Source organism: Melospiza georgiana, chromosome 33 (assembly GCF_028018845.1).
Source record: "Melospiza georgiana isolate bMelGeo1 chromosome 33, bMelGeo1.pri, whole genome shotgun sequence".
Lineage (NCBI taxonomy): Eukaryota > Metazoa > Chordata > Aves > Passeriformes > Passerellidae > Melospiza > Melospiza georgiana.
Genome location: NC_080462.1, coordinates 1769949 through 1783777, shown reverse-complemented (window position 1 = coordinate 1783777; position 13829 = coordinate 1769949). Strand labels below are relative to the sequence as shown.

The window sequence follows — 13829 nt, the reverse complement described above, 5'->3', positions numbered from 1 at the left end:
GCTCACTGCAGGGTCACCCCCTGTGTTATTGTAGGGTCACCAGTGGTGTTATAGGGTCATGTGTGTTTAGGATCACTGTAGGGTCACCAATGGGGTTATAGGGTCACCCCTGTGTTATAGGGTCACCCCTGTGTTTACAGTCACTGCGGGGTCACCAATGGGGTTATGGGGTCACCCCGCTGTTATTGTAGGGTCACCCCTGTTTGGGGTCACTGTAGGGTGCGCAATGTTGTTGTAGGGTCACTTTGGGTCCCTTGTGATTGTAGGGTCACCCCATCCCTATACGGTCCCCAGTGTCCCCATAGTGTCCCCGTAGTGTCCCCATAGTGTCCCCCCAGTATTCCCCAAGGTCTCTGGAGGGTCCCCCCATCCCTACAATGTCCCCAATATCCACAATGTCCCCGCAGTGTCCCCACAATGTCCCCCCAATGCCCCCACAATGCCCCCACAATGTCCCCACAATATCCCCAATGTCCCCAATATCCCCAATGTCCCCACAATGTCCCCAATGTCCCCAATATCCCCAATGTCCCCACAATGTCCCCAATGTCCCCAATGTCCCCACAATGTCCCCACAATGTCCCCACAATGTCCCCCCAATGTCTCCACAATGCCCCCACAATGTCCCCACAATATCCCAAATATCCCCAATGTCCCCCCACTGTCCCCACAATGTCCCCCCAATATCCCCAATATCCCCAATGTCCCCACAATGTCCCCAATGTCCCCACAATGTCCCCACAATGTCCCCACAATGTCCCCAATGTCCCCACAATGTCCCCAATGCCCCCACAATGTCCCCAGTGTCCCCCCAATGTCCCCACAATGTCCCCAGTGTCCCCGAGCAGGCACAGCCGTTCCCGTCACCATCTCTTTATTGGGGTCACCGGGGGGTGAGGGGGGGACACCTCCCCACATTGGGGGGGGTCCCTGCGCCCCCCACCCCAAAAAAAAAACCCCAAAATTGGGGTGGGGGGGAGGCACCAACCCCACTGCTGGGCTCCTCTGCACCTCCTTTATGGGGCCGGGGCACCCCAAATCCATGGGGCACCCCAAAGCCGGGGGGGCGCCCCAAATCAATGGGGAGGACACCCCAAATCTGTGGGGTCACCCCAAACGTGCCCTACATGAGGCGGCACTGCTCCCCTGTGAGGTTCAGTCCTGGCGGCTGTGGGGGGGACACTGGGGTCACCCCAAATCTGTGGGGTCACCCCAAATCCCACAGGGGCGCCCCATAGCCATGGGACACCCCAAATCTATGGGGGGAACCCCAAAGCCACGGGGACACCCCAAAGCTGTGAATTCACCCCAAATCTGTGGGGTCACCCCAAATCCCACAGGGGCGCCCCACATCCATGGGGGCACCCCAAACCCTTTGGGTGACCCCAAAGCCCTCAGGGGTGTCCCCAAACACTCACCGTGTCCCCTGCCAGCTCCTTGGGGGGGTGGCCCAGGTCCTGCAGCTGTGAGGGGACACAGAGGGGACACGGGGACATGAGAGGGACACGCAGGACAGAGGGACATGGGGAGGGTCAGAGGGACACAGAGGGGACACGGGGACATTGTGGGGGACATGAGGACACACAGAGGGGACAGAGGGACATGGGGGGGACATAGGGACATTGGAGGGGCACAGAGGAACATGGAGGGGACACAGAGGAGACATGGGGGGGGACATGGGGACACAGATGGGATGGATAGGACAGAGGGACATGGGGAGGGTCAGAGGGGACACAGGGGGGACATGGGGACATGGTGAGGACATAGGGACATGAGAGGGACAGAGGGACATGAGAGGGGACATGGTGGGGACACAGAGGGGACAGAGGAACATGGAGGGGACAGAGGGGGACAGAGGGGGGGACAGAAGGACATGGGGGGAGGGACAGGGTGACCCAGGTCCCCAGGGGGGTGACACGGGAGTGACCCAGAGCCCAAGGGGAGGGTCAGAGGGCCCCAGGGGTGACACGGGGGTGACACGGAGGTGACACACGTGGCCCTCCAGCCGCACCTGCTGCATCAGGTCCAGCAGGGTCTCGAAGCGCTCCCGGCGCTGCCCCTCGGGCTCCTCGGGCCGCTCCCGCTCCAGCTCGGCGCAGATCCGCAGCATCAGCGCCTGCTGCTGGCCGAACCGCGCCCGCTGCTCCGGGGGCAGCGATGCCTCGTGCTGCCGCAGCCACTCCGGGTACTGGGGACAGCCAGGGGACACCGAGGGGACAGTAAGGGGACCCCCAAATACCCCATGGAAACCCCAAACCCCAGCCAATCCCAGCCCCATCAGCGCCCGCTGCTCCGGGGGCAGCGAGCCCTCGTGCTGCCAGAGCCACTCCGGGTACTGGGGACACCCAGGAGGCATTGAGGGGACACTGGGGTCACCCCTAAATCCCCCGTGGAAACCCCAAATTCCCCGTGGGAACCCCCAAATCCCGGCCAATCCCAGCCCCATCAGTGCCCGCTGCTCTGGGGGACAGGGACCCCTCATGCTGCCAGCAGCCACTCCGGGTACTGGGGACAGCAGGGGACAGTGAGGGAACCCCCAAATCCCCCATGAAATCCCCCGTGGAACCCCCAAATCCCCCACGACACCCCGGATATCCCAGAGAAAAGGGGGAAATATCCCAGTACAGCCCTAGGGGGTGACAGGGACAGACCCCACAGGGGACAGCAGGGAACCCCAAGTTTTTGCAGAGCTTCTCCCCATTTCAGAGATGACCCCTTCAGGTTTTTGGGGGTTCCCTCCACGTTTTCTGAGGTCCCTCACGGTTTTTGGGGTCCCACCTTCTCAGTGATCTCCTTGAGAGAGGGGCAGAGACATCCTTGCACATCAGGGACTGCACCATGTCCCCATGACTCCTACTCATTCCCCATGCCCCAAGGGACACCCCCATGACTTCAGGGACCCCCCCCAGGTTTTTTGGGGTCCACTCCCCATTGTTTGGGGTCCCTCCCGGTTTTTGGGGTCCCACCTTCTCGGTGATCTCCTTGAGGGAGGGGTACAGCACATCCTTGGACAGCAGGGACTGCACCATCTCCCCATAACACCCCTGAATTTCCCACTCATCCGACCAGGATTTTGGGGACTCCCCCAGGTTTTTTGGGGTGCCCTCCCGGTTTTTGGGGTTTTTGGGGTCCCACCTTCTCGGTGATCTCCTTGAGGGAGGGGTAGAGCACGTCCTTGGACAGCAGGGACTCCATGATGCTGCGCATGACGGGCAGGACGCCGTCGCCGCCGCCCTCGTCCAGCCCCAGCCCCTCCAGGGCCTTGGCCAGCTCCTCCTCGGATCCCGGCGAGTTCTGCGGGACCCCCGGCACCCCATAAGCTCCTCGGGACCCCCGGGACCCCCAGGACACCCCCGGGAAGGGCTGGAGGGAGGGAGGGAGGGGTACCTGGAGGTCGTTGGCGTTCTTGGCCAGCCCGCTCAGCGTCTCCTTGAGGCAGGAGGTGAATTCCTGCTGCGAGGCCGCGTCGCTGCCTGCGGGGTGAGACGGATTTGGGGTGGATTTGGGATTGGGTTGGGACGGACTTGGGATGGGAAGGATTCGGGGTTGGGGTTGGGATGGGGTGGGAAGGGGGTTGGGAACACGATGGGATGGGGTTGGGATGGGAGTGCGGTGGGGATGGGGTTGGGATTGGGGTGGGAATGGGAATAGGGATGGGGACAGGATGGGAATGGGGTTGGGATGGATTTGGGATTGGGGTGGATTTGGGAATGGGATGGGGTTGGCATGGGAATGGGGTTGAGAGGGGGTCAGGATGGGAATGCAGTTGGGGATGGGAATGGGATGGATTTGAAATGGGATTGGGAATGCGGTCGGGATGAGGTTGGGATGGGGTTGGGATGGGGTTGGGAATGGGGTGGGACGGGGTAGGGATCAGGTCATGAATGGGATGGGGTTGGGAATGGGGTTGGAGTTGGGACAGATTCTGAATTGGGATGGGGATGGGATGGGAATGGGGTGGATTTGGGAATGGGCTGGGGATGGATTTCGGATTGGGACGGGGTTGGGATGGGGTTGGGAATGGGAATGGGGTTGGGATGGATTTGGGAATGGGATGGGGTTGGGGTGGGGTTGGGAACAGGGTTGGGATGGATTTGAGATTGGGATGGATTTGGGAATGGGATGGGAATGGGGTTGGGATGGGGCAGGGATTGGGGTAGGAATGGGGTTGGCATGGATTTGGGATTGGGATGGGAATGGGATTGGAATGGGAATGGGATTGGCATGGGGATGGGAATGGGGTGAGAATGGGAATGGGAATAAGGTTGAGATGGAATTGGGAACAGAATTGGGATGGGGGATAATGGGAATAATGGAAATAATGTGGGGTCCCACTGGGGTGCTGTCCCCAATCCTAAACAGGGAGACAATTCCAGACGGGACTGGGGATACTGGGAATAATGGGAATAATGCAGCACCCTGCTGGAGTTCTGCCCCCAATCCCAAACGGGGATAACCAGGACACCCCTCCCAGGGCTGTGACCCCCCCCTATTTCCCCCACACCCACCGACTTTCCCAGCAGCCTCCGAGAGCTTCTGGAACTGCTCCACCAGCTGTGGCTCCTGCCGTGCCAGCTCCTGCATGGCCTCCTGGAACTCAGCCGCCGCCTGCGCCGCCAGCTCGCCCTCAAAGAGCTCCTGGAAGAACCTTTCCTGCGAGGAGAACAGCGAGTCCTGCCCAGCACGGCGTAGCACGGCCCCAGAGAGGGCACACGCAGAGGGGGGCCGGGGTTTTTGGGGCGCTCACCTTGGCGGAGTCGGCGGCTGAGGGAGGGGAAGGGGGGCAGGAGGAGCCGGCAGGGGCAGGGGGCGCGGGGCGGCTGCGCTCAAAGTCGTCCAGGGCACCTGAGGGGGGACGGGGGGTTTGGGGTCAGGGGGTACCAAAATGGGGGTGCAGCCCCACAGGGAGGTCATGGGAACCCGCCGGGATGTGTGTGGTAAAGGTGGGCGCCAAAAATTGCACCCTAATGACCCCTACCCCTAAAACTGCACCCACCAAAAGTGCACCCCAATAACCCCTATCCCTGATTGCGCCCCAAAAACTACACCCCAAAAACCCCTACCCTGACTGCACCCCAAAAACTACACCCCAATAACCCCTACCCCGACTGCACCCCAGAAACTGCACCCCAATAACCCCTATCCCTGACTGCACCCCAAAAACTGCACCCCAATAACCCCTCCAGCCCCTTCCAACCTCCTTCACCCCAATAACCCCCAGACCCCCCCCCCCACCTCAATAATCCCCGGACCCCCCTCACCCCAATGACCCCCCCCCAGCCCCTCACGATCCCCCCACCTCAATAACCCAATAACGCCCAGACCCCAATGACCCTCAGAGCCCCCCTCACCCCAGTGACCCCCAGAACCCCCGGACTCCAATAATCCCCAGACCCCAATAACCCCCAGACCCCCTCACGACCCCCCTCACCCCAATAACCCCCAGACCCCCTCACGACCCCCCTCACCCCAATAACCCCCAGACCTCCCTGGACCCAAATAACCCCCAGACCCCCTCACGACCTCCCTCACCCCAATAACCCCCAGACCTCCCTGGACCCCAATAACCCCCAGACCCCAATAACCTCCAGACCCCCTCACGACCCCCCTCACCCCAATAACCCCCAGACCTCCCTGGACCCCAATGATCCCCAAACCCCCTCACGACCCCCCTCACCCCAATAACCTCCAGACCCCAATGATCCCCAAACCCCCTCACGATCCCCCTCACCCCAATAACCCCCAGACCCCCCTCACCTCAATGACTCCCAGGCCTCCTCCTCACCCCGGTGACCCCCAGCCCCTTACGACCCCTTCACCCCACTGACCCCCCCCTCACCCCACTGACCCTCAGCCCCTGATGACCCCCTCTCACCTCAATGTCTCCCCCAGCCCCTCACGACCCCCGGACCCGCCTCACCCCAATGACCCCAGGCCGCCCTCGCCCCCCATCGCTCCCAACGCCGCGCAGTCCTCCCACACCCCGCTGATCCCCCGGTCCCCCCCGGGCCCCCCTCACTCTCCAGCAGCTCCTCCAACTCCGCGTCGGCCCCCGGGCCCGGACCCGGCTCCGCCGCCATCTTGGCCCGCTCCGCCCTGCGCCGCCAGGGGGCGCTGCCGCGGGACACGCCCCTTCCCGCCCCCGGGACACGCCCCCCGGAAAACCCGGAACGGAATCGGGAACGGGAATGGGAACGGGAACCGCCCACGGGGACACGCCCCCCCCGGAAAACCCGGAACGGAATCAGGAACGGGAACTGCCCACGGGGACACGCCCCCCGGAAAACCCGGAACGGAATCGGGAACGGGAACTGCCCACGGGGACACGCCCCCCCGGAAAGCCCGGAACGGAATCCGGAACGGGAACGGGAACCGCCCACGGGGACACGCCCCCCCGGAAAACCCGGAACGGAATCAGGAACGGGAATGGGAACGGGACCCGCCCCAGAGGACACGCCCCCTGCGCTGGCCACGCCCACTGAAAAACTCGGAACAGAATCGGGAATGGGAGTGGGAATGGGAACGAGACCCAGATTTGGGGGTCCCAGAGCTGCCCCTCCCACCTTTGGGGTCCCAGAGCTTGGATGTCCAAGATTTTGGGGTCCCAGAACCTGCACCTCCCACTTCTGGGATCCCAGATTTTGGGGTCCCAAACCTTGTACCTCCCAATTTTGGGGTCCCGGTTTTGGGGTCCCGGTTTTGGGTTCCCGGTTTTGGGGTCCTGGTTTTGGGGTCCCAGACTTTTCACCTCCAGTTTTGGGGTCCCAACCCCTCCCCCAGTGTCCCCCCGTGTCACCACTGGGAACAAAGCGAGGAACAACCCTCGAGCGTCCCGGGGGGTTGGGACGGACCCTGAGCCCCCCAAAACCGCCGGGACCCTCCTGGGGACCCCCCCCCCCCAGTCCCGGGTGGGGTTGGGGCAGGGCGGGCTCAGTCCCGGGTGGGATTTGGGGACAAGAATTGAAATTTATTGTGCAGAAAAATGAAAAATGTGACAGCAATCAAAGTTTAACTTTCCTTCCTTCCATCGGGGGGGGCTCCGCTCGCTGGGACCCCCCCTGGGCTGTCCCCAAAACCCCAGAGTGTCCCCAAAACCCCCCCTGGGGTGTCCCCAGTCCCAAATTCCTGCGGCTTGGACGGACAGAGGGACAGTGACCGTGGACAGGGGACAGGGGACAGGGACAGGGGGGCAGGGACAGGTCCTGGTGGCCCCAGGAGGGGACAGGGGCAGGTCCTGGTGACCATGGACAGGGGACAGGGGCAGGTCCTGGTGGCCCCAGGAGGGGACAGGGACAGCTGCCAGCAGCTTGTGGTGGCCACGGTCACAAGGGACGGGGACAGAGGGACGGTGGCCACGGGCAGGGTGGGCACCCACAGGATGAGGGGACACGCGCATGTGGCTGTCCCCAGTGCCACCCAGTGCCACCCCCAGTGTCACAGCACGGTGTCATCAATGTCACTGCTGTCCTCTGGGTGGCATTGGGGACCCAGTGCCAGCCCCCGGTGCCACCCCGCTGTCACAGCACGTTCTCGTAGTCCCCGCTGTCCCCCGGGTGCAACCTCGGTGCCCGCAGCTCCGCGTAGGTCACCTGTGGCTCCTCGGGGGTGGCACCTGGGGACCCTGCGGGAGACACCGGTGCCACCCAGTGCCACCCACTGCCATCCCAGTGCCACCCACTGTCCCAGCACATTCCCATCAATGTCACCGCTGTCCCCTTGATGCCATCTGGGGACCCGGCAGCTCCATGGGGGTGGCATTTGGGATCCCGGTGCCACCCCCAGTGCCACCCCCGGTGCCACCCCGATGCCACCCGCTGTCCCCACTCACCCGCTGCCCTGGCCGTGGGCACCACGTGGCTGTAGAGCACCTCCTCCCCCTCGAGGGGCACCACGGGGGTCCTGTGGGGACAATGGGGACAGGGGGGGTGGCCTCCAGGTGGCATTTGGGGACATGGGGACACCCCCGGGCCCCTCCCTCACTCACCTGTCCTGGGGCGTCCTGGGGGCTGCGGGAAAGGGGGGTGACAGTGGGGTGACAAGGGGGTCAGGGGACCCAAAATTGTCCCCATTGTCCCCATTGTCCCCCCCATTGTCCCTCCATTGTCCCCTCATTGCCACCCACCCCATCGTCCCCATTGTCCCCCCCATTGTCCCCCTCATTGTCCCCATTGTCTCCACCCCATTGTCCCCATCCCACTGTCCCCATTGTCCCTCCATTGTCCCCATTGTCCCCACCTCATTGCCCCCATTGTCTCCACCCCATTGCCCCCATTGTCTCCACCCCATTGTCCCCACTGTCCCCATCCCATTGTCCCCACTGTCCCCATTGTCAACCACTCCACTGTCCCCACTCCTTGTCCCCACTGTCCCCATTGTCCCCATCCCCTTGTCCCCATTGTCCCCACCCCTGTGTCCCCATTGCCCCGCCATTCTCCCCACTGTCCCCATTGTCCCTATTGTCACCCACCCGATTATCCCCGTTGTCCCCCCATTGTCCCCACTGTCCCCAGCCCTGTGTCCCCATTGTCCCCCACCCCATGGTCCTCATTGCCCCGTCCCCATTGTCCCCATTGTCCCCATTGTCCCCCTCCATTACTCCCCCATTTCCCCCCCCCATTGTCCCCCCATTGTCCCCATTGTCACCCACCGCGGCGGTGGCACCGCTGCCAGCCCACGATGGCCGCCCCAAGCAGGACCAGGGCCAGGAGGGAGCTGCCAACCCCTGCGGCCACTGCTGGGGACAGAGGGGACACTTTGGGGTCACCCGGGGGGGCTGCACCCCCCTGTGACCCTGAATGATGCCACCTGTGCCCTGTCACCTCCATGTCACCTCTGTGTCACCTCCAGGGACAAATCCATGGTTCCGAGCCCCCCACAGTGTCCCCGAGCGCCATCACCTGTGTCCTTGTGTCCCCACGTTGTCACCTCCAGCGCCAGCTCAGGGCTGAGTGCCCAGAACACGCGGTGCCCGTCCTGTCCCAGCTGGTTGGTGGCCACGCACTGGTAGGTGCCCGAATGTCCCACAACGATGTCCCCAAACTCCAGCAGGGGACCCTGGGCCACCTCCTGCCCATTGTGCAGCCAGGTGAAGGTGACAGGGGCTGAGCCCACCTGCACTGAGCAGCGCAGGGTCACGTTGTCACCTGTGTGCACCTGGTGTGCCAGGGGACCGGGGGTGATGGTGGCATTGGCCACGGGCACTGCGGGGACACAGGACAGAGGGTGATGGTGGCATTGACCATTGGCACTTTGGGGACACAGGACAGAGGGTGATGGTGGCATTGGCCACGGGTACTGCGGGGACACAGACAGGGCTGAGGGTGATGGTGGCATTGGCCACGGGCACTGTGGGGACACAGACAAGACAGAGGGTGATGGTGGCATTGGCCATGGGCACTGTGGGGACACAGGACAGAGGGTGATGGTGGCATTGACCACAGGCACTGTGGGGACACAGGACAGAGGGTGATGGTGGCATTGGCCACGGGCACTGTGGGGACACAGGACAGAGGGTGATGGTGGCATTGACCACGGGCACTGTGGGGACACAGACAGGACAGAGGGTGATGGTGGCATTGGCTGCAGGCACTGCAGGGACACAGGACAGAGGGTGATGGTGGCATTGACCATTGGCACTGTGGGGACACAGGACAGAGGGTGATGGTGGCATTGGCCACGGGCACTGTGGGGACACAGGACAGAGGGTGATGGTGGCATTGGCCATGGGCACTGTGGGGACACAGGACAGAGGGTGATGGTGGCATTGGCCATGGGCACTGTGGGGACACAGGACAGAGGGTGATGGTGGCATTGGCCACGGGCACAACGGGGACACAGACAGGGCTGGCACATGGCCAGGTGTGATGGGGGTGCCATGGGTGGGGTCACCCCCAGCCCGAGGGTCCCACTCACCCAGGACGGTGACATTCATGGTGTCACTCTCGGCCACGCTGTCCCCGTCGCTGACCCGGCACCGGTACTGGCCGCTGTCATTGTCCCCAACGTATCCCAGCTCCAGGCGGGGGCCGGTGCCCAGTGGTGCCCCTGAGCCCTCCCGGTGCCAGGAGAAGGACAGGGGACCTGTCCCCATGGCCACCGTGCAGCTCAGCACCAGGCTGTCCCCAAGTGCCACCTGTGCCCGGGAGGGCTGCGCTGACAGGGACACCCCCGAGGGTGGGACCCCTGTGGGACGGGGGACAGCAGGGGACAGTGAGGGACACGGGGGGTCAGAGAGGGACAGGGGGACCCCAGGGAGGGAGGGGGTGCAGAGATGGAGGGGCTTGGAAACAGGGGGGGACAGGGAGGGGACAGGGAGGGGACACCGGGAGAGGGAGGGGGGTGACAGCAGGGAGGGGTGAGGGGACACAGACAGGGACGGGGGGACACGGGGACAGTGCGGGGGGACCCGGGACAGGGATGGGGGGACCTGGGGAGGGACCTGGGAAGGGATGGGGGTGACCTGGGGAGGGACCTGGGGAGTGGTCGGGGGACCAGGTGACAGAGATGGGGCTCCCGGGCAGTAATGGGGGGACACGGAAAAGGTCTTGGGGAAGGATGGGGGTACCCAGAAAGAGCTGGGGGACCCGACCAGGGACCTGGGAAGGGATGGGGGGGACCCAGGGTGGCACCGGGAAGGGATGTGGGGGGACACGGGGCGCGGTTGGGGGACCCGGGGAAGGATGGAAGGAGCTGGGGAGGGACCCGGGCAGCGATGGGGACACCCGGGGATGGTGTCATGGAGGGCTGGGTGTCCCCAGGTAGGGCTGGGGGACACGGGAAACGTGTCAGGGAGGGCTGGGGGTCCCAAGGCAGTGATGGGGGTCCCCAGGCAGGGCACCCGGGGGTTCTGTGGGGGCTCCCCGTGCCCATCCCCGCACTCACTGCGCACCGTGACGCTGAGCTGGGCGCTGCTCTTCCGCACGGTCCCAAACTGGGACTGCACCTCACAGCTGTAATTCCCCGAGTGGGAGACCCCCACGGCGGGCAGCAGCAGCTGCGGGGACCCCTGCGGGCCCCCCACCACCCACCCGTCCTGATAGAACAGGTACAGGAGGGGGGCTGGGGGCCGCAGGGGGCTGGGGGTGCTGAGGCAGCTGAGATTCAGGGGGGACCCCACGGTGAGCTCAGGGGGACCCTCCAGCACCAGCGCTGGCACTGAGAAGAGCTCTGGAAGGAGAGAGGAGGGGATTTGTGAGCCTGAGTCCCTGGGGAGGGGCTGTGGGGGGGTCGGGCTGTGGGGGGCTCACCGTGCACTGTCACTGTCACCGGCGTTGACTGCCACAACTTTGACGGCCAGTATTCCATCCGGCCCTCGCAGCTGTAGTTGCCGCTGTGGCTCAGTTGCAGAGGTGACAGGGACAGGGACAGCTCTGTGCCATCAGGGAGCCCCATCAGTTCTGTCCCCTCTCGGTAGAAGGACACCGAGGTGACCTTGCTGTCCCTCCATCCCCGGCAGCGCAGTGTCACCGTGTCCCCCTCCAGCAGCACCCGCACCGGCACCTGCAGCACCAGATCATCTGGGGACAGAGGGGACCTGTCACACCCGATGGCACCAGGACCCCCCATTGGAGGGTCCAGCGCACCAGGGGTCCCCAGTTCCAGCACTGGGATGTCCCCAGAGCAGGGGACAGGCTCGGGTCACACAGGAGGTGACTCAGGGAACAGAGCCCACCCAGAGCCCTCGGGGTCCCTGCAGATGCCAGCCTGGGGACACCCAAACCCCGCTCACCATCTGAGACTGTCACAGGAGGGCTGCGCCCACTGCCAGGTCTGTAACACATGTAGGTGCCTCTCTCGGTGACAGTGAAGGTCTCCTGACTCTTCTGCCACATCTTCTGCCACAAGTACTTCCTGTCCTTGTACCAGGCGGTGGCACTGGCGCTCCCCGAGCCCTGGCAGGTCAGTGTCACCTGGTCCCACAGCGCTGGTGGTGTCCATGGGGGCTCCACCAGGAGCTGGGTGGTCTGGGCACCTGTGGGTGACAGGGGACACCAGCCTGCCAGGGCCACCATGGTCACCTGTGGGTGACAGGGGACACCAGCCTGCCAGGGCCACCGTGGGGCTGGGGACAGCGGGATGGGACCATGGCATCCCCCGAGGACTCACCAGCGAGGCCGAGGGTCTGGGCTGGAAGGGAGAAGGGACAGGGCTCAGTGGGGGTGGCACCGCGGGGACAGCAGCTCAGGGACACGGGGTGTGGGGCTGTCCCCGAGCTGTCCCCGTGGGGACAGCAGCTCTTGTGGGAAAGTGCTCGGGGACAGTCCCCAGCAGGTCTGGAGAGGCTCCCAGGGGACGGCTCTGTCACAGCCGCCCACGCGCCACGTTCAGGTGACACGGACGTCACCACGGGGACACCGCGGCCACCCCGTGATGGCTCAGGTCACCCCCGCCAGCCCCACGGCCACATGGTCCCCATGGCCCCATTCTGATGGCACCTGTCCCCATGGCCACATCCCCATGGTGATTGTCCCCTTGTCCCTGCATTCTTGTCCCCCTGTCCCCACAACTGCCCCAGCCCCAAGGAGCCAAACCCCAAATCCCTGTCCCCAAATCCCTGTCCCCGCATTCCTGTCCCCAAATCCGTGTCCCCCCATTCCTTTCCCTCTTCCCTGTCCCAAATTCCTGTCCCCAAATCCCTGTCCCCCCATTCCTCTCCCCAAATTCCTCTCCCCAAATCCCTGTCCCCAAATCCCTGTTCCTCATCACTGTCCCCAAATCCTTGTCCCCAAATCCCTGTTCCCCATTCCTGTCCCCAAATCCGTGTCCCCCCATTCCTTTCCCTCATCCCTGTCCCAAATTCCTGTCCCCAAATCTCTGTCCCTCCATTCCTGTCCCCAAATTCCTCTCCCCAATCCCTGTCCCCAAATCCCTGTCCCCCCATTCCTGTCCCCAAATCCTGTCCCCAAGTCCCTGTCCCCCCATTCCTGTCCCCAAATCCTGTCCCTCCATTCCCGTCCCCAATTCCTCTCCCCAATTCCTCTCCCCAAATCCCTGTCCCCAATCTCTGTCCCCAGTGCCACCCTACACTGGGGTGACACTGCCTCTGTCCCTCACTGGCCCTGCTGGCCCTGGGGACATCGGGGGACCCCCGTGCCCCTCTGTGCCCCCTCCCCAGCAATCCCTGTGGCACTCACCCCACAGGAGCAGTGCCACCCTCCCGGCCATCCTGGTGTCCCCGGCTGTCACTCGCAGCCAGGGCCACCTGTCCCCAGCCTGGTGGCTCTTGAGCTAAAGGGGAAGGAAGAGAATTTACATCTGTCCCCACGTGGGGGTGGCACACGGCGGGGGCAGGGTGGGGACAGGATGGGGACAGGGTGGGGACAAGGTGGGACATGGGGTGCCCAGGAGCGGGGGGCTCGGGGGGGTTTGGGATGCCAGGGATGGGGGTCCAGGGGAATGGGGGGTCCTGGGGATTGGGGGAACTGGGAATGGGGGTGCTGAGGAGGGGGAGTCACCGGGAATGGGGGGGCCATGGGAATGGGGGTCCCAGGGCTGGGGGGACTCGAGGATGGGGGACCAAGGGAATGGGGGGATCCTGGGGAATGGGGGAACTGGGATTGGGGGCGCTGAGGAGGGGGAGTCACTGGGAATGGGGGTCCCAGGGCTGGAGGGACTCAGGGATGATGGGGGGGCACTCAGGGGATTGGAGGGTCCCAGGGATTTGGGGTCTCTGAGATTGGGGGTGCTGAGGAGGGGGAGTCACTGGGATTGGGGGTGCAATGGAAATGGGGGTGCCCAGAGCTGGGGGGTACTCAGGGATGGCAGCGCCAGGGGAACGTGGGCTCCAGGGATTTGGGGTCACGGGATGGGGATGCTGGGGGAATGGGGGT

The 13829-nt window shown here is 64.2% G+C and overlaps 2 protein-coding genes across 2 annotated transcripts; both read right to left on the bottom strand.

The window, feature by feature from the left end:
- Positions 1-865: 865 nt before the first annotated feature.
- PEX19 (peroxisomal biogenesis factor 19) lies at positions 866-6125 on the bottom strand. The gene is made up of 8 exons (XM_058042879.1): positions 6020-6125; positions 4748-4845; positions 4509-4674; positions 3388-3473; positions 3136-3294; positions 2012-2188; positions 1419-1463; positions 866-1168 (listed from the first exon to the last, which is right to left on the bottom strand). The coding sequence occupies exons 1-8, from the start codon at positions 6078-6080 to the stop codon at positions 1124-1126; spliced, it is 837 nt and encodes a 278-aa protein (XP_057898862.1). The 5' UTR covers positions 6081-6125; the 3' UTR covers positions 866-1123.
- Positions 6126-7517: 1392 nt separating this feature from the next.
- Positions 7518-13164, bottom strand: LOC131095055 (Fc receptor-like protein 4). The gene is made up of 10 exons (XM_058042644.1): positions 13134-13164; positions 12106-12126; positions 11729-11971; positions 11247-11516; positions 9913-10182; positions 8898-9200; positions 8648-8734; positions 7985-8006; positions 7829-7899; positions 7518-7621 (listed from the first exon to the last, which is right to left on the bottom strand). The coding sequence occupies exons 1-10, from the start codon at positions 13162-13164 to the stop codon at positions 7518-7520; spliced, it is 1422 nt and encodes a 473-aa protein (XP_057898627.1).
- Between the last annotated feature and the right edge of the window lie 665 nt (positions 13165-13829).

Bases quoted from the DNA above. Each gene is read 5' to 3' on its own strand.
- LOC131095055 (XM_058042644.1), bottom strand. From the start codon at position 13,164: ATGGCCGGGAGGGTGGCACTGCTCCTGTGGG. The intron at 10,183-11,246 runs GTGAGCCCCCCA...CCCGTCCCACAG, and splicing joins GGTGACAGTGACAGTGCACG to GGGTCCCACCCTCGGGGGTG. The intron at 9,201-9,912 runs GTGAGTGGGACC...GTGTCCCCGCAG, and splicing joins CATGAATGTCACCGTCCTGG to TGCCCGTGGCCAATGCCACC.
- PEX19 (XM_058042879.1), bottom strand. From the start codon at position 6,080: ATGGCGGCGGAGCCGGGTCCGGGCCCGGGGGCCGACGCGGAGTTGGAG. The intron at 4,846-6,019 runs GTGAGGGGGGCC...GTCCCCCCTCAG, and splicing joins GTTGGAGGAGCTGCTGGAGA to GTGCCCTGGACGACTTTGAG. The intron at 1,169-1,418 runs GTGAGTGTTTGG...TCCCCCCCACAG, and splicing joins AGGAGCTGGCAGGGGACACG to CCGCCAGGACTGAACCTCAC.